The 19,453-nt window shown below is 33.9% G+C and overlaps 1 protein-coding gene across 2 annotated transcripts in view; it reads left to right on the top strand.

The window, feature by feature from the left end:
* The window catches only part of NBAS (neuroblastoma amplified sequence), a 250,417-nt gene that overhangs the window by 97,057 nt on the left and 133,907 nt on the right, over positions 1-19,453 (top strand). For both annotated transcript variants that reach the window (XM_006910241.3, XM_025045807.1), the window contains exons 26-31: positions 3,258-3,391; positions 5,031-5,093; positions 7,184-7,306; positions 12,346-12,448; positions 14,971-15,200; positions 17,881-17,993. In XM_006910241.3, the coding sequence (XP_006910303.1) occupies positions 3,258-3,391; positions 5,031-5,093; positions 7,184-7,306; positions 12,346-12,448; positions 14,971-15,200; positions 17,881-17,993 (766 nt within the window). The remainder of the gene's footprint in view (positions 1-3,257; positions 3,392-5,030; positions 5,094-7,183; positions 7,307-12,345; positions 12,449-14,970; positions 15,201-17,880; positions 17,994-19,453) is intronic.

Genomic DNA, 19,453 nt, shown 5'->3' with positions numbered 1-19,453 from the left:
TTTTTGTCTAGTCCAATCAATCTTTTACTGCCTTCATATTCAGAGTCAATAAGAGGAAGCCTTTTCTACTCCAAGGTTAAAGAAGAATTCACTCCTGTTTCCTTCTAGTACTTGTATGGTTTTGTTTTTATATTTAGATTCTCAATCTATTTGGAGTTTATTCTTTTGTGTGGTGAGGGGTATAGATCTCATTTTATGTTTTCCCAGATGGCCACCTAATTGCTCCAGCACCATTTATTAAAAAATGTGTCTTTACCTGAGTGATTTGAGATTTGTGGTATACAGAATTTCTATTTATTTGTGGCTCTAATTCTGGAGTCCTTTGTTGTTCCACTGGTCCCTTTGTCCACGCACTAGTGCCACACTGTTTTAATATAGAGATTTTATAGTTTTTAAGTCTGGTAAGGGAAGTATTTCTTTGTAGATTTTTTCTCTAGTTCTTTTTTTTTTTTGGCTGTTCTTTTATGTTTTTTTTTTTATGTTTGAACTTTGATATCAGCTTGTCTAGTTCCACAAAATAACTAGTTGGTATTTTTTATTGTGATTATATCGTATTTATAAATTAACTTAATGAGACCAATATCTTTATGATGTCCAGTCACCTGTTCAAGAAGAGGCGATATCAAAATATTTGTTCATGTCTTTCTGAGTGTCTTTCAGGAGTGTTTAAATTTTTTCCTCGTATAGGTTTTGCACATTTCTCATTAAATTTATTACTAAGCATTTAATTTTGTTTCTGTTATAAATGGAATTTCCTCTATCCTCATTTTCTCTGTTTATTGTTTGTGTATATGAAATCTGTTGATTTCGTATGTTAATTCTGTATCCTGAACTTCACTAACTTTTTGATTGCTTGATTTCCTTGGGGTTTTCCAGTATCCTATCTTATTGTTCTTTTCCTAGTTGTCTATAGTGCATAATGTTAAGACTTTTAAAAAACCTTTACATTTCATCTTGCTATGCAGTATGAAAAATAATGTGCTATTCATGGTGGGGAAGACTTATTTCATTGACTTCTTAGAAAGTCCTTGATGGGCTTTCTTCCATTATCTCGAGGTGGGGCTAGTGATGGTTTAATAGTCACACTAAGATGCTAGGACAAGAACGATGGAAATAAGGGGAAGTGTGTTTTCCTATAGTGTACGAAGTTAAGTTACATCTCGTAGGGAGTCTAACAGGGCAGGAATGAAAATATCTTAAAAATTTGAGCATTATGATTCACGTACTAAGTAGATTGTATTGAGATAAATACACTGAATGGCATAGAAAGAGAACAAAAAAAATCAAAGGGATACACAGAAGAAAAAGGACTTATGCATGATGGTAGTAAGAGGATTTAGTCTTTGGGCTGGCATTTACTGAGCATAGGTGAGAGACTGTAGAAATCTGAGAAAGTCCAACTGAAGTCAAGTCCAAGTGGAGATGAAACTGGATTGTTAGGGAGGTTTAAATAGGGCCGGATGAAGTTCTTGAGAAGACATTCCAGGTAGGATTAGAATAAGACAGGGAGACATAGCCTGACTACTGCCATGTTTAGATAAAGGCAAGGCTAAAGAGTTTATTCTTTACCTTTCACATGAAGGACAACTGCAGGGTTTTCCACAGATTTTGAACATACATGATCAGATGTGGACTCTAGAACGTTTAACTTCCAAGTGACACTTTAATGTCTCAGAGAAGGAAAGACAGGAAGCAAGATGGTGGAGGAAAAGAACAAAGACTTTGGCTTCAGTTTCAGCTGGTGTCCCAAATTGTTCCTTGACCGAAACTGGTTTCAGTTTTTTTGTCTTCCCGGGACACTCTCTTACCATATGAGGTCTTTATTACCAGGTTCTCCCTCAGTCTCTTCCATTCGTCCTGTACGTGAAGTTCTTCTGAAGGATTGTGAGAGCCGGTGTTGGTTTGGTGTAGGCTCTGACTCCTGGCTTGATGGTGATCAGATCTTTCTGTGCCTTGAGCAGGTTATTGTTCTCCCTGTATAGTTTCCCCTCTATGTAAAATAGAAATAGGACTCGTACTAACCTTACAGGATCGTTTTGAGGATTTATGAACTAATATATGTAAAGAACTTAGAAACCGTACCTGGCACATAGTAAAAAATTAGGAAAAGTTAGCTATTTTAATTAATTTTTAATACTTTTATTACCTGCTTGTCCTTGTTTCACCAGTTTGCAGCCTTGGATAACTTTTTGTCCAGTGTTGATGTCAAATTAATGGGTTTTTTTTATTTTCTTAACACCTTGAAGTAGGGTATGTAATCCTTTAACTCAACTGCTTTAAAAAAAACTTTATTTCTCCAGTAGCCTTGAATGTTTCTTCTTCCCATTCAATGATGTGATTTTTTTTACTGAGAAAAGGCCTTCATTTGGCAGTTTCCCTCCATCACTTTCTTATGTTTCATATTTCTATTAAAACATTGAAAACCACTAGATCTTTATTATAGAAATTACCTTAAACTTATTTTGTTGTTGAAAAGGGCTCTGATGAGATAGTTTGAAACTTCCATTTTGGCTTCGGTGGTGTTAATAATATAAGCATTCTACATGTATTAATTTATTTAATCCACACAACAATGCTCTTAGGATGTCATTAATATCCCCATATCATAGATGAGAAAACCAAGGTATAAATCTGTTATTTTTATATCCCAGAAAATACTAAGAATGGGAATCTGTGGTTGGCAATGGGAAGTCTTGTATCCTATATTGAAAAGTGACCCAAAGTAGCCATTTTTCCGCATCAGAATATGGAGTGTGTTCTGGGATTCAAATATTACTGCATTACAATGCGACTTCTTTCAAATAGAATGTACGGTTTAGTTAAATGACTAATATATTATGCATATTAAAAAATAGTAACTTCTAATATCTCTGAATATTAGTTAAGGAATTTTATATATTTTTGTAATTGAAACACATAAAATTTGGCTTTAAGGTTAAATATGTTGTTTTTAATGAATTGCCTTTTTAATTCACTGTGTTCTGTCTTGAATGGGTCATAAATTGAAGAATCTGCTTTTAGCAGATGTGAAGCTTATGGGTACAAATTATCTTTTCTAGCTGATTCTGTAATTAAAATGTGATTTCATTTAGAATTATTAAAGATCCCAAAAGTCTGTAAGCTAAAGAAAAATCAAGATTTGTTTCTGCAGCTGATTAATTGCACTATTTAATATTCTGTTGACAGTGGTACTGAGATATAAAAAAAGTGACTGTAAATCTATTGACATTTAGTACATTGTGCTTTATTTTCTCTAGCTGCAGAAGAAAATTATTCCTGATCAGGACCAACTGATGGCAGTAGCATTAGAATGCATCTATAACTGTGAACGAAGCGATCAGCTTTCGCTTTGCTATGACATATTAGAATGTCTACCACAAAGAGGTTATGGGTAAGAATCCGCAGGGTGCCAGTCTTGTTGTGTCTTTTTATTCTAACAGTTAAAATGAAAATGTTTCTGCTCTGAATGTTCATTATAGAGAATTTGGGAATATAAAAATTTATAAAGAAAATGAAATCATCTGCAAATCTGTTGCCTAGAGATAAACTTTTGTTTTTCTAGCAGTGTATGGAAAGTCCTTATAATTTTGTCAACCTTGATAATTCATTATCCATTAAAAAACAAAAATACCACTACCACCCAACCAAAAATACTTTTTGAAGTGTATGTGTTTAAGCTGTGTTTCTGTTTAAGGATTTTCCATATTTGTGAGCTAGTTGTATTTCTTCTATGAATTGTTTGTTCTTGGGCTTTGCCTATAGTAATCCCTTTAAGTAGTGACATATGAATATATAGAATTTATTTTTTTCTTTCACTTTTATTGAGATATAACTAACATACAGCACCATATAAGTTTAAGGTGTACAGTATAATGAGTTGACTTACATATATTGTGGAATGATTACCACAATAAATTCAGTTAACATCCATTGTCTCATAGATACAAAACAAAGAAAGCGAACGTTGTTTTCCTTGTGATGAGATCTTTTAGGATTTCCTCTCTGAGCCATTTTCAAATATGACGTACAGCAGTGTCAGCTACACTCGTCATGCCGTGCATCACATCCCTGATACCTAGTCCGTATTTGTCTTATAACTGGAAGTTTTTACTTTTGACTACATTTTGATCTTTTTCTATCAGTTTGGTGGTGTTTTTGTTTGTTTTTTGTTTTTTGTTTTTTGTTTTTTTTTAGATTCTACATATGAGATCACACAGTATTTGTCTTTTTCTCTGACTTATTTCACTTAGCATAGTGCCCTCAAGGTCCATCCATGTTGTAAATGGCAGGATTCTTTTTTTTTTTTTTTTAAGGCTGAATAATAGTATTCCATTATGATAGATCTTATTTTCTTTGTCCATTCATCTTCTAATGGAGACTTAGGTTGTTTCTATGTCTACTATAAATAATGCTGCTGTGAACATGGTGGTGTAGATATCTCTTTGACACAGTGGTTTTATTTCCTTCGGATCTATACCCAGAAGTGGAATTGCTGGGTATTGTAGTGGATGCAGAGAGAATGAGGACGAGAAGAGGTCCCCCAATTATGTAGAATCCTAATGGAAACTTCCTAGGGGGGTCACAGGTGGTGTAGACAGGCCTAGGAGAAAGCCAGCATGCAGGGCCATGCGTCTTATCTGTTTTATTGGTTAAAAGAACAGAAATAAATGATAGTTTTCCCCTTATCCTTATTAAAAAAATATATAGTTAATTTATAATTCTTTTTTTTGCCTTTTAGCAGAACTGAACTGAAAGTTCTTTAGAAAATTGTTACCCATCTCTTGCTAATCTATAATGGACAGTATTGTTCTACTTCAGTATTTTTTATCTTAATCTCTTGAGACATGAAAGATGCTGAATGAATTCAGGAGATAAGGCTGAATTTTTACCTGGACAGTGTAAGGTTGTTATATATTAAGTACAAAGGGAACATCATTTCTTTTTTTTTTTTTTTTCACTTGAGTTTTGAGTTTTATTTAAAAAGCTACTACTAAAATATAATTAAATTTTTTTTCCTCTGAATCCTTTAGCGATAAGACAGAGATTACCACAACTCTTCATGACATGGTAGACCAACTGGAACAAATTCTCAGGTGAGAATAATGACCATCTGTAGCTCTATGCTGATTAAGGAGGCCTGTCCAAGAAATACCACTTTAAATATGCCTACTGGTCATTTCCAGTTTGACCTTATACATGTTTGGCTTCCTTGGGAGTGAATTTTCTTAATAACAAATGTACCACTAGCTTATGTTACAAACTGCAAGAGGAAGAAGAACATGGACTTTGAAAACTGGCAAGCTGTGTTCAAATCTGGGTGTCGCTACTTACTAGCTGTGTGATATTTGAGCCTAGCGTGTTCATATCTCTAATATCTAACTCATGAGATTGTGTAGTTAACATTAGATTAAGCATTTAAAGTGCTTTACATATAGTAGGTATTCAAGAAATGTTAGTTCTTGCAGTAATTATTGCATCTATTAGCAAACAATTATTATACTTCTAACTTTTCTTTTTCGGATGGTACGTTTGAATATTTGGATTATAGCAAACTGTACTAGAACCTTCAAATAACTTTGTAGTGATATTCTTTTACTGTCAAATGAAAAATTAAGCTGTCTTTTTTAGAGACTGAGATTTCCCAATTTGCCATTTAAGAAGCCTAATACTGTTTACTGGTATTTATTTTTCTATGTGTACATCATTGTGCTTGTGTGTAATTTTAAAATATATGTATAAAATTATAATTTTAGGAATAATAAACTTGGTCCTTCCAATATGTAATTATAGAAATTGAAGGTAGTAACATCACTTTGTCATGGTAATATGTATAATAAAGTATAATAATTTGTAATCTATTAATTAGAAATTTTATTCATTCAAATTAAAGGACTTTAAAGATATTTTGAGTTGTATTTAAGGAAACATGTTTTCTTGAATCATAATATGTGAGTTTAATGAAGAATTAACTGTTCAGTTTCCTCAGGACCTTTATTTATTGTTACTTAGCCTGACTCTTGTTATTCTAAGTTCTGAAAGTTATACAATTTTTTTCTAGGAAAGTGTTTAACAAATCAAGCATCTCCTATTATAGGTTGACTTGTGTCTCTCCTTTCTGTAGCCTCCATGAAAAACAGCATGATTTGACTAAGGCTTACTGGGTTAAGCCAATATAGAGTTAATCCTTACAAATCTGCATTGCTACCTTTGTTTCTCTAATAAAATTGCAAAGAACAATTTTATTTTTCTCTAATAAAATCAAAGATACAGTGAAGTAAACACAATTTATTTTACCATCCGTTCCTGGCTGTACGTGTGGGTGACCCTCATGGTCACATGGTGCTCTCAGCACCTCTAGGAAGTGTGACATCGTTTAGACATCTGGATGACACCCAGGTCTTTCACTGCTGAGCTTAATTACTGACCTTTTAAAAATAAGAACTTTTTATTCCTGTTCCACCTCATAACTCGTAAGAGTTGGTAAGTGTTTTAACATCACGTTGGGTGACATGACCCATGAAACCTATCTTTACGAAGAGTTATTGAATTCTATCCAGCCTGCCTGTAATCCTGGTGGTAGTTAATTCATAAACGTGAGAGTTGGCGAGACAGCCCCAGTATTTATATGATGCTGATGATTATGAAATGGGATATCTCAAGAAGATTCACATGAGACCAAGAACGTTTGTGACATATCTTGTATTTTTGTAGTATGGATTCTTGAGAGAGATTGAGCCTTATGATATTTCCGTGATTCTCCAACTATAAAATTTTTTGTTTATTGCTTTTCTAGCAGCCTTGCCCATAACAAAATACTCAGTAGGATTGTTAAGAGTTAAAGCTGGGTATTGAAATGATAGATTTGCTTATTTTACTGACTCGATACTTTTAGACTACAGAGAATTGTACTAAAAGATTTTGACAAAAGGATATGTCATACATTTTTTTAAGAATGTATTCTTCCAAGTATATAGTAATAAAAGTCAGTAAGGGAAATAAGATTTGATATATAATTATTAGCTTTTTTTTTTTTTTTGGCTGAGAATTAATGTAATATGAAAAATTGGGTCATTCCATGTGCTTTTTTTTAAACTACCTAAGTGCTATTTGTATATTTAAGATTTTTAGACTTTTTTTTTGTTTGGTAGCACGTCTTTAAAAAAAATTCTTCTTTTACGTACAGTGTGTCAGAGCTCTTGGAGAAACATGGCCTTGAGAAACCAATTTCATTTGTTAAAAACACTCAGTCTAGCTCAGAAGAGGCGCAGAAGCTGATGGTTAGATTGACCAGGCACACCGGACGGAAGTGAGTCAAAAAATTAATTGATGCTTGTATATGATTAAAAATAAGTACTGCGCTTTTTCTTTTTTTGACTTCATTGACCTACCATAAATTGCACATATTTAAAATGTACAATTTGAAAAGTTTTGATATGTGTATAGACTCATGAAACCACTGCATTCAAGATAATAAGCTTATCCATAATTCCTAAAAGTTTTCTCTTGCCCCTTTATAATTCTTTCCTGACTGTTTCTCCCCACCACACTCCCACTGCATCTCCAGGCTACCCCTGACCTAATTTTATGTAAAAGAAATCATGCAGTACACACCTTTTTCTGTTTGTTTGTTTTTGTTTTTGTTTTTGGTTTGACTTCTTTTATTCAGCATAATTATTTTGTGATCCATCCATGTTATATCATGGATCAATAACTGATTTCATTTTATTTGCCGATTAGTATTCTACTGTATGGATTTATCAAGTTTTGTTTATTCACCTGTTGATGGACTTTAGGGTTGTTTTGAGTTTGGGCTTTCTCATGTACCAGTCTTTATGGGGACATGTACTTTTATTTCTTTTGAATGAATCCAGAAGAGTGGAATGGAAGGGTCATATGATAGGTGGATGGTTAATTTTAAAAAACTGTCAAACTGTCTTCCATAGTATTTGTATCATTTTATTTTCTAACCAATCTTGTAGGAAGGTTCCAGTTGCTCCATATCCTGGTATGGTCACTTGGAATGGTCAATCTTTTTAACTTTAGCTATTCTAATAGGTATGTAGTGGTACCTAATTTTGGTTTTAATTTCTTTCTTTAATGAGTAATAATGAACATCTTTTTATGTGCTATTTGCCATTTATATATCTTTTTTGATCATTTAAAAAAATTGTTTTTTTCTTATCGATTTTGAGAATTTTCTTATATATTCAGGTTACAAGTTCTTTATAAGATATGCTTCGCAGAAATTTTCTCCTGTCTGCCTTATGTTTTGATTCCCTCGTATCTTTTCAAGAGCATACTTTATTAATTTTGACAAAGTCCAATTTATTGATTTTTTTCTTTTTTGATTGTGCTTTTGACATCATATTAAGAAATTTTGCCATCATAGTAAGAAAAAAGATTTTCTCTCATTTCTAGTAAAATTTTATAATTTTGTACATTTATAATAAGTCTTAAAACTAGATAAAATTAGTTTCCCAACTTTGTTTTTCAAAGTTGTTTTGTTTATTTTAGGGCTTTTGTCTTTTCATATGATTTTTGGAAGCAGCTTGTCATTTTTTTGCAAAAATGTCTTTTGGATTTTTGATAGGGATTATGTTGAATCTATAGATCAATTTGGAGAGTATTGCTGTCTTAAACAATAGTAAGTCTTCCAATCAATGAACACAGGCTATCTTTTCATTTACTTAGCTCTTTAATTTCTTTCAATGCTCTTTGTAGTTTCCAGTGTACACATTTTGTAATTATTTTAAGGTTATTCCTAAGTATTTTATTCTTTTTGGTGTTATTATAAATGGGATTGTTTTCTTCATTTCATTTTCAGATTCTTCATTCCTAGAGTATAGAAATACAATTGATATTTAATATAATGATCTCATATCTTCCACTTTAGCTGGACTCATTTATTAGCTCCAAAGTGTTTTTTGCAGATTTCATTGGATTTTATGTATACAAGATCATGTTATCTGCGAATAAAGACAGCTTTACTTCTTTCTTTCCAATGCTATGCCTTTTATTTCTTTTCCTTTTCCTTTTTATTGATGTTAGCATGATTTATTTTTTGGTATACAGCATAATCCATAGCTCTTCACTGTTAGAGTGCTATATCTTTTACTTCTAATTAATTTGTGTTTTGTATTTGAAGTGCATTTCTTGTAGGCAGCATGTAAGTTGGGCCTTTCTGTCGAGATCTGATTTAGAGAGAGCCAGGCTGCCAGGGGATGCGTAGTTACGCTGGGGTCCAATGGGAGTTACTACCCATCAGACTTGCCTTCAGGCAGTAATAGCCATGCTATGGTAGATGAATAAACCTACATCTCCCAGATGACTCCTCATTACTGAGCCTCAAATGGACAGTGGTAAATTGCTTATGTAATGTAACCAGTATTGGCTTCCACAAAGAACTCTTCTTCCTAAGAAATCTCTGTTTTGGTACCTACCTCTCTTCCTGTCTTTGTCTCTTTCAACAGTGTATTATAGTTATTGACGTATTGCTGTATGTTCCCTTCTAGACCATAAACTTCTCTAGGGCAACTGTTATAGTCACCATACATGTAATATGGAGCCTTACATAGCAGTGGCCTTCTCTTAGGACTTAGCAAATGAGTAATTTAGAACATTTTGACAACTTAAGACTTAAGATTTCTTTACAACTGTAAATGAATTGTTGATATTTTTGATCATGCTGACTCTACTGTAGAACCTTCTCTTCAGTTAGAAAGCCTTGCTGTTGCTGCTTGATCGGCTACCATCATCCATTGAGTCCCTCAGATACTTCTGATGTCCTTGAAGTCAATTTCTGCTCATGGTGTTCTTACCGTAAATATGTAAGAGAATGGCTTTTTTTCAAAGTAGTCAGTGTGAAATGAATCTTAATTATTTCATGTATGCTACAGTAGGTTTGCCTTCAGTCCTATAGACTATTATGCATATTCTAAATGGTGGCCAATTTCATCAAATCTGTCATGAGTCGTTTTACCATCTTGAGTGCAATACTATTTCTTCCTGGAAAATATACTTTCATTCCAAAACTATAACTAATAAATAATGTTTGTAATCAGAGCTCTCTTTGTTAACTTGCAAACCTCTTGTATAGTGCCTTCAAGTTCTACTCTTGGTTTTTACTTAACTCAATGTATTCTGAAAAGGCCATTGTAAACGTCTTATAATTTATTTTAATTAGAACCTGTACTTACTGCTAGCCATGTGTTAGAAAACAATAATACCATCTGTCCTGGTGTTGATGGCTTCCAGAAGAACAGCTGGGCCATGAGGATTTGAATTCAGCTAGACAGTTCCTAGGTATGATTTTATCTAGCAGGTGCAAGATGGACACTCATTTCATCAAATATTTTGCCATGTCTCTGTAAGCCAAATCGGAAAGAGCTCTCTAATTCTTTGAAGCCCACCCAAAGAGTTCACATACCAGAATCTAACTAATGAAAACATTTCAGAGATTATCCTGGAAGTCTTGCAGATATATCAGTTTGTTTTATGTATTTGTATGCTGGAAAAAAAAAATGTGTTCTTTAATGCTTTATTGCATATGAGATGGAAGTAATTATTCATTTTGTGTAATAAATATAAAATGCTATAAGCAAATGAAGCACATGCATATTAAAAATTTTAGGTGAAAAATTCTTGAAGACTAGAATTCTTATAGAAATGATCCCAAATATACACTTATTCCATAGCAGTGTTATTATATACAAACAGTCTATTTGCCCTACTTTTAATGCATAGAAAAGAAAAAGAAGCATGGAAAAGAAACATCCATTTGGTATATGACAAGCAAAAACAAGACAGAACAAAATCTGCCCTTTTCAGAAAGTGAGATTCATGGTTATGTAGAACTTGAAGACTAGCAAGCAAATGTAAATGATGGTTCCAAGCTCATATATATTCAACAAAGACAAACATCTGAAAGAGGCAGAGAGAATTATGGCGCCGTCTCCCTCCTAATAGTGATCGTGGCTTTGACTGTAGAAAAACACTTTTGTAACTTTCAGATTCATTCATTCACATTTATTAGACGTTATTTTATACCAGAAAATTGGGGGGAGTGCTTTTTCATACATTCTTATTTAAGTCAGTCCTAATAACAGACAAAAAGGAAATCTAAAGCTCAGGGAAGTGAAGAAAGGTTTTAAATTTGTACAGGTAATTGACTTTATTTTTATCATGTTTAGGAACATCTTGCTTCAGTACCTGTGTTTTATCAAAATTAATCTCATTCATTTCTTGTCACTCTCCGAGATGCACTTTAAGTGAGGAAACTGAAATTTAGGAATATTAAGTGACTTGCTCACGAAACTGAAATTTAGGAATATTAAGTGACTTGCTCACAATCGCGCAGCTAATGTGTGACTGTGGTTGAAATGGTAACAAAGCCCATTCCCCGGCTGCAGCAGAATTTGAATCGTTAATTCTAACTCAGTAACCTTGGGTACCAACATGAAATGGTATTTGATCAACTAGATTGTGTAAAACAGACCCCTGACTGTTAACTTGTGTCTGACCTGGAAGGGTTGTAAATGAACTAGAACACCCGATGGAGGCTTTATGCTTTGGGCTTTCCTGAGAGTGGTCACTGGCACATCTTTGACAAGACCCTGCAAACTGTGCCTATGGAATTATTACAAAAGGTATTGGCTCTTGTGGAGCGCGAAGCTTCTTCCTAAGCCAGAAAGGGCATCTCCTACAACTCCCCAGTGAGTCTCTTTTTGCACCTCGGCTGTCACCTAGGAAGAAGGTAACCCCTGCAGCGATCTATTATTAATTGCTCTGTGGACTACAGCAAGACTCCCGCTGAAAGGAACAGCCCATGCTAGTGGCTATGGTTCCAGCCTCTAGACTGATGCCAGCTGTGGCCTGTGGTCACCTGATGGGTCTGCATGCATAGCTAAAGTTCAGAAGGTCCCCTGCTCTGGACTACAGAGTGAGAAAGATAGAATTTGAGACTAACTCTCCTGTCTCCAAGTGCTTGTTCTGTATATCACAGCTGCTTTATCTTAATGTGCTTTATTTTACCTTAGAAACTCAGAGCTTATTTACCTTTATTGTTTACCATTTAATGCCACTCCAGGTTAGTGTGTAGGCCGCTTATGGCAGAGCCAGGTTTGGCAGCATCTCTAGCATTGACACGTAGCTGCCCAGCGTTTCCCTCTGTCTTGAATCCAAGTTTATTCCTGGAAATTCAGATGAGATATATTCCTATTGATTGTTTGGGGACTCGTGTGGCATATAGAATGGTGGTACCAGTTCTTTTTTTACTTTCGGCTAATTGAAGAGAGAGATCTCCTGAATTATTATTATAATTTTTTTTTCCTCTTCTTCTTTTCCCAGGCAGCCTCCTGCCAGTGAGTCTCATTGGAGAATGTTGCTGCAAGACATGTTAGCTATGCAGCAGAATGTTTACACGTGTCTAGATCCTGCTGCTTGCTATGAGGTAACTCTACCAGAACTTATTTCCTTTGATTTAGAAATTTTGGTTGTCACAGATCGTTTATCGTACACAAAGGCGATGACCAGAAAGGGTTCTCATTTGAACTTTTCTGTTAAATAAGCCAGAGTATCTCTTGTGTCGCTGTGCTATGGCACTGCAAAGCGTGGCCCATTGATAAAATGAGAGTTACAATCTCTACTTTGTGAAATAGTTTGGTATTTTAATTCAAAGTGATTTTAACAAAAGAGCACTAATGTAGACTGTTGAGAAATGAATGGTTTTATATTTGAACTGCAGGTTTTTAAATGCTTGAATGAGCCTAAAGTTTATATTTATGGTCTCAGACCATGTACAGCTGCCACAAACTTCCCTTTTTTTATCTAACACAAAACTTGAAATCCAATTTCAGGAGAAAAGAAATCTGTGTGCACATGGGGTCCAAAATGTAATTCTCCTTAGATATGTCCAAAGTAGTGTTTTTAAGTTGGAGTGGCATTATTTTGGCATTTTCCAGTTTCTGATTCTGGTTGAAAAATTGGTATTATGTATGTTACACTTGAACTAGCTCCTGTGTAATTTGTCATTAATAACTTGTCATATTAAATTGATTTTGTTATATCTTAACATCTTCCTATTAGGATTTGATATTGTAATGACTTCTGGCCATTAGTCTCTCTCCTTAGAGAAAACATTTGAAAGCATATTATAACTGTTTTGAAATGGTTCTAGAAGATGGTAATACAGATTTGGCAAACTTATATTTTTAAATACTAGTTTAGTACCTTTTAAATTATGCTGTATTGTCTTACTGACTTTTTGGCTATTATATTAGGTTTTGATGTCCTTGGAAAATAATTTGAAAGTTCAATGGCACAATTTTGAAAATGTTATACAGCCTAGATAGCAGAAATCTATATTGTTGATTTTAGAAAAACTTTTAGAGTGAGTGAATTATATTTTTCTATATTGGACAGTGACTTCTTATGGCTTACTTGAATAAACCAAAGTAATAGAGAAACTGTTACATCTAAGTCATTTGGGTCACTGAGAGTAAGCCATTTTCACCTGTCAGATATAAGTAATGAGGGTTATTTATTGATAATATGCTTTCTATCACAATATGTATTTTATAGCATATCCCTCGTAGGTATTAATAATTTTATCTGTATCAGCAATTTCAGTAAAGGCCTGACTAATGATACCTTCCCCAGAAGCCTAGAAACAAGTGAAAATAAGGGAATCCTATGAAAATTGGATAGTTTTATTATAAGGAAACTCTTGTTTCCTTGTGAAATCTTTTTTTCATTTCTTTTGTTCTGTCTTCATCCAACAGTGGCATCATGGGAAAGAGCATTCTTACAGAAGTTCTCGTACTAATTATATATTGATGTCATTAGTATAGGTTTAAAAGGATCTCTTAGAGACTTTTCTGGAACCTTTTTTTTACCCCCAGAGATGGTATTATTATTTTTAAAATGTTTTTTATTTTTCAATTATAATTGGCATCTGGAGTCTTTTTTGCATAAGGGACATTTGCCCTTTGCCTGTCTTAAATGTTTTATCTGTGTTGCCAAGTTTTTATTATATACGATTTATCTTTTACATTGCTATTTAGAATTTTTAAAAATTTTATGGCTATTTTTTCTTATGGTTTCTGTCTTTTGTGTCATCCTTTAAAAAGCCTTTAATTCTCAAGACATTAAAATAGTTTTTCATATTGTTTCTTACTAATTTTAATAATCTCAATTATAAAAAAAAGTGTTAATTGATGCTCTTAGTTGTCTAGTTGAATACAGTGATATTTGCATGAATACCTTCCATCAGTTGCTCTTGTTTTAGTTAAATAGTTTTAAATTTGCAGATTGAAAAATAGCTCAATGTTATATGGTATATTGTAATTTTAATGATTAGGTGTAAGTATAATATTGGCAGCTTGGCTTTTTAGTTTGTAGACTTAATGGAGATGCTTTAAGCAGTCATAAATTATATGTATCACTTTCAAAGATGTTCTTTTAAAAAATTGAAATGGTTATAAATAGTTTAAGCAGAGTGGACTATATTGAGTTTAGGACAGTACGTCTAATGGATCCTATTTTGTTTTTCTATTTTGAATTACAGTTGATATTCAATATTATTTTGTTAGTTTCAGGTGTACAGCATAGTGGTTAGACATTTATGTAATTTACAAAGTGTGGATCCTGTTTTTAATGAGACTGAACTTCAGGTATTTTACTTAAGTAGTCATTTTCATGCAATTAAAAATTATGCATAATATTGGTTTGTTCACTTAATTTATTTTTTCTTCTTCCTAAAAGAGGGATTTTTTTTAATTGAGGTGAAATCACACAATATAACCTTAACCGTTTCACAGTGTACTTCATCGTCGTTTAGTTCATTCACAGTGTTGTGCAGTGGCCACCTCTGGTAGGGATACGTTTTTATTTCATTTGGCTGTCAGAGCTTTCGTTTGGTTAGAATCTAATCCTCTTTCTTTAAGCATTTATTCCAGTTTCTTTTTTCCCCAGATATTTACAGAAAGCCTTCTGTGTTCCAGTCGCCTTGAAAATATTCACCTGGCTGGGCAGATGATGCACTGCAGTGCTTGCTCAATGAATCCGCCACCCAGCGTGGCCCAGAAAGGCAAAACCCAGTATAGGGTCAGCTACGAGAAGAGTATTGACTTGGTTTTGGCTGCCAGCAGAGAGTATTTCAATTCCTCCACCAGCCTCACAGATAGCTGCATGGATCTGGCCAGGTACAGAACTATATTATTCCATGAGAGAGGGCAGGCAAGTCAGAATCCACAAACTCCATTGCTGGTTTTGTGCTTTACTTTACACACTATATTATCACAAGGATAAATAGACTGTGCTGTGTGGGGCACAGTTATTTATTGCTTAATATAGAAAGAAAACTTAGTTATGATTATTCAACTTCCTCGTGACCCCTTTTTTCCAGTACGCCTTCCCATAGTCCTTTTTGCTGATTATCTGTAAAGTTGTACTTCTCTTCTGTTGGAAGAGATTCATGTGGTAGCCTGAAAATTCAAGTTCTGTAAATTTCCTGCCCATTGAGGTGGTATCTGTAGCCCTTACATGGCTTTTGCTCTGTTTAGGGACACACCTTCTAATCACCTGATTAGATGATAAAGCGCAAAATTCTCTTCCAGACATTTAGTTCCCCTCTTGGCCTGTTGTACTGGAAAATTCATCAGTCATCTTTTTACTATTGATTCTAGCTTTTTTTGCATAAGGGACATTTACCCTTTGTCTGTCTTAAATGTTTTATCTGTGCTTCCAAGTTTTTATTATATATGGTTTATCTATATATGCAATTCAGAATTTTTTAAAAATTTGGTTGATATTCTTTTCTCTTATGGTTTCTATATTTTGTGTCATCCTTTGAAAAGCCTTTAATTCCCAAGGCCATTAAAATCGTTTTTCATATTGTTTCTTACTTCTTTTATGGTTTATTTTTACACTGAAATTTTGGACCCATTTGCAATTTATTTTGATGTAATGTTTAGATTTACCCCACTCCCCACCCCTCAGGGACATAGTTGTTTCAACACTAGCAAAACTTAGAGGTAACTTTTTTTAAGTGGTGTCTTACCACAGAGAGAATCATGTTTTCTCAGAACATGTTATTGAACCTGACAAAGTTATTCAACTAGTTAGTATATTTTTTCTTTTCTCTCTAGGGATTGTATCTCAGATGATGAAAATATCAAATAGAATAGCCTTTGAAACTGGGAGTTGTGGTTGACCTAAATCTTTTTGGCAGATGTTTTCATAGATCATTATAAAAACTATACTTCCTGTATTTCCTCTTCATTCCATCTTTCTTTCTCCCACAAGGACACACGTTGATTTAAAAAAGATATCATGTGTGTGATGTGGCTCCAAATTCATTGAGACCTCTGTGTTCGGATATATTTAAATGTTCACAGTTGTATTAATATAGAATATAGCCCATACATTCTTAAATTATTTTTTATTAACTAAATTATTAAATTATTATTTATTAACTAAATTATCATTTATTAATAAATTTTCTTATTGAGGAAGCAATACATTACAAGATAAAATAGCCAAACAATATAGAAAGCATATATATTGATAAGTCTTTTTCCTCATTCTAGTTTTCTTGACTTTATCCCTCAGCAGTTTATCCCTTAAATCACTTTCCTGTGTATGCCTCTAAAATATTAAATGCTACCTCCTTTTTTCAGTCATAAGTATGTGCTTTCTACTTCTACATACCTTTCTGTATCTTTGTTTTTTGCTTATGATCTATATTGAAGGTTTTTCCATATGAGTTACACGTAGGTTTATATTATTCTTTTTTATATTTGTTGACTATTCCATTGCTTAATTTTTATAGAATTTAATTAATGAGTTCCTGATTTAGTGTATTTTCTTTTAAAAACATTGTGAATATTCATAATTATATCTGGGTATGTGTGAGCCTATCTATATGATAAGTTCCTAAAAGTGAAATTCTCGAGTTCAAAGGTAAGTGCAGTTAGAATTTTGGTAGATACTTCAAAGAAGTTATGTACCTTATACACCTGAATTGGCGGTATATGTTAGTCCTCATCTGACTTCATTGTACAATTTTGCAAGAGCAAGAGAAGCCTGTGTCTGCCGCTCCTTCGCCTCGGTGTGTACTGTATTCCTCTGATGGTCCGTGATCTTGGCATCCCTGGCCCCTCATGGCCTGGTCTCCAGCTAGACTTTCTGGTCTCTTGTTCCAGCGTTCTCCTACACACACCTTTCCAACGTAAATGTATTCGTTTATTAAAATATTTATTAAGTATGCTCTCTGCATTTGAAAATATTGTTTGGAATACTCCAAAGATATCACACATTCTTAGATTAGCAAATCACAGACTTTCTCCTATATTTATCTCAGTACCGCTTTACCAACTGATTCCTTTTTTGATCAGAAAAGTCTCTCGTGCAGTTTCTTAGGTTATTCTTTCAGGAAGAGAGACAGTTGTCACTGAATCAAGATATTTCTGTTTTTCCTAGAAGAATAGCTGGAAATTATCTGCATTCTGAATATTTTTTTTTAATCCTTTCTAATATGGACATGACCTTTGGGGTAAACAGTAAGAAGAGCACTAAACACAGAATTAACATGTCTTGCTCCATTCCGCGGCCCCATGCCGTGCTGCTGATGTAACTCTGCACAAATCTCTTCACCTCTCTGGGCTTCAGTTTTGGCTTTCTTAAAAAGCAGATAATGATATTTGCCTATCGCAAAGCCTTGTTACAAGGATTAAGCAAGATAACAGAAAACATCTAGCAGAATACTTGGAATGTAGTAGGCTTTTAATAAATATGTGCTGGGTCTCATGTTGAATATAGAAAAACAGCTTAACCAAACATATGTTACTTTGTCTTTTAAAATATTTATCTTATTTCCCTTAGGTGCTGCTTACAGCTGATAACAGATAGACCTGCTGTTATTCAAGAAGAGCTAGATCTTATCCAAGCCCTTGGATGTCTTGAAGAATTTGGGGTAAAGATCCTGCCTTTGCAAGGTGAGTTTTCTGCTTGGTGTCGCACTGTTATTATTTTGCATTAATTTGCTAGAGTTCCTTTTTAGTTTCTTAAATCAAAGAGTACCTTTGGTTATTTAATCCAGTGGCAATGGAGCCTGCCCTCTGCACCATTTTTCAAATGAAATTTAAGTGGAAATCCAAAAGGAAAAAATAAAGCCAACATTTTATTACAAATTTCTTTTTTAAGTTCACAGTTATGACATTAAAAGAAATAGCATTAGGAATAGCAGTGAGACTATAGAAATCGGGGATTATGGACGAGAGTTTCAGACTTATATTAGTTTTAGTATACAGTTTATTTCTGTATTTTGTTTCAGTTAACATAGATTTAGAAGTAGCTATAAATGATAATAGTTTATTTCTTTTTATGCTTGCTACAGAATATTCTTTAAGTCAATACTGTTATTTTAACAGTATGACAGGGAATGACAGGAAGTTCTTGTTTAGAGTTTAATTATTAGCAATATCTTAACATTGCTCAGGCTCTTTGACCTCAATGTAAGCGTTAGGTAAATACCAGCCAGAACCAGCCCATTATCACACAATCACTTGTTACTGTCTACATCCTACTGCGAGTACAGTGTGCACCTCCCATCGTCCTGACCCTTAACCTGACAGGAGGAGGGAGGTAGATGTTCTGTTGCTTCAAACCCTGGACATCGCTCAGTGCCCTAAGTGAAGTGGGCAGCTTGGTTATTAACAGTTTGCTTAGCCGACTTCACGATAATCTCTTATCTTTATTCTTAACTCTAGAAATGTTTAGAATTAAGGGTAGGGGAGGTAGGGCTGAGTTCCTTCCATCTCTCTGGATTTTGGTAAATTTTCACCAAAATTATTTTTCCTTTTCTTTAATTTCCAAGTACCTTTGGGCAGTGATGGATGGCCTGTGATAGGTTCCTTGGTGTCTTTGTCCTCTGCAGTGTTTTGAGTCAGATGGATCTTAGCGGATATCTTAGGGAATGCCACCAGAGACATTCTTGTGTTTTCGTGTGGGTTTCCATTGTAGATTTACAAAAAATTAAAGTTCTGCTTGTCAGGCAAATTTATTAGACTTGATAAGGTAGTATTACTATTATCTCGAATACCATTGTTTGGAAATAATTTGTACGTGATTATAAATATCTCAAAGCATCTTAAACAAGTATAGTAAAGGTGATTAATAAATCACTAGACAGTTCTATTTAGTTGTATCACTCATGTAATTTTCGAGTTCAGAGCTTCTTAAAATTATGAAGATTAATCAGTTATTAAGAAGCATTTTCAGTTTATTCTCAAGTGTCTTAAATCATTAACTACCCTCCCAGCAAAAGTTATATTTTTAATTGAAGTTTTCAGTCACAATAGAGTCCAGAGCACTGCAAAACTAGCTCTTCTCATATCTCTTGTTAGGCCAAGTCGTTACAGCTTCCTCTCCCTCCCTCATTTCTTTCTCTTTCTCG

This window comes from Pteropus alecto, unplaced genomic scaffold (genome assembly GCF_000325575.1).
Source record: "Pteropus alecto unplaced genomic scaffold, ASM32557v1 scaffold61, whole genome shotgun sequence".
Classification (NCBI taxonomy): Eukaryota; Metazoa; Chordata; class Mammalia; order Chiroptera; family Pteropodidae; genus Pteropus; species Pteropus alecto.
The sequence above is the reverse complement of the archived record's forward strand: the minus strand, read 5'-3'. Positions and strand labels throughout refer to the sequence as shown.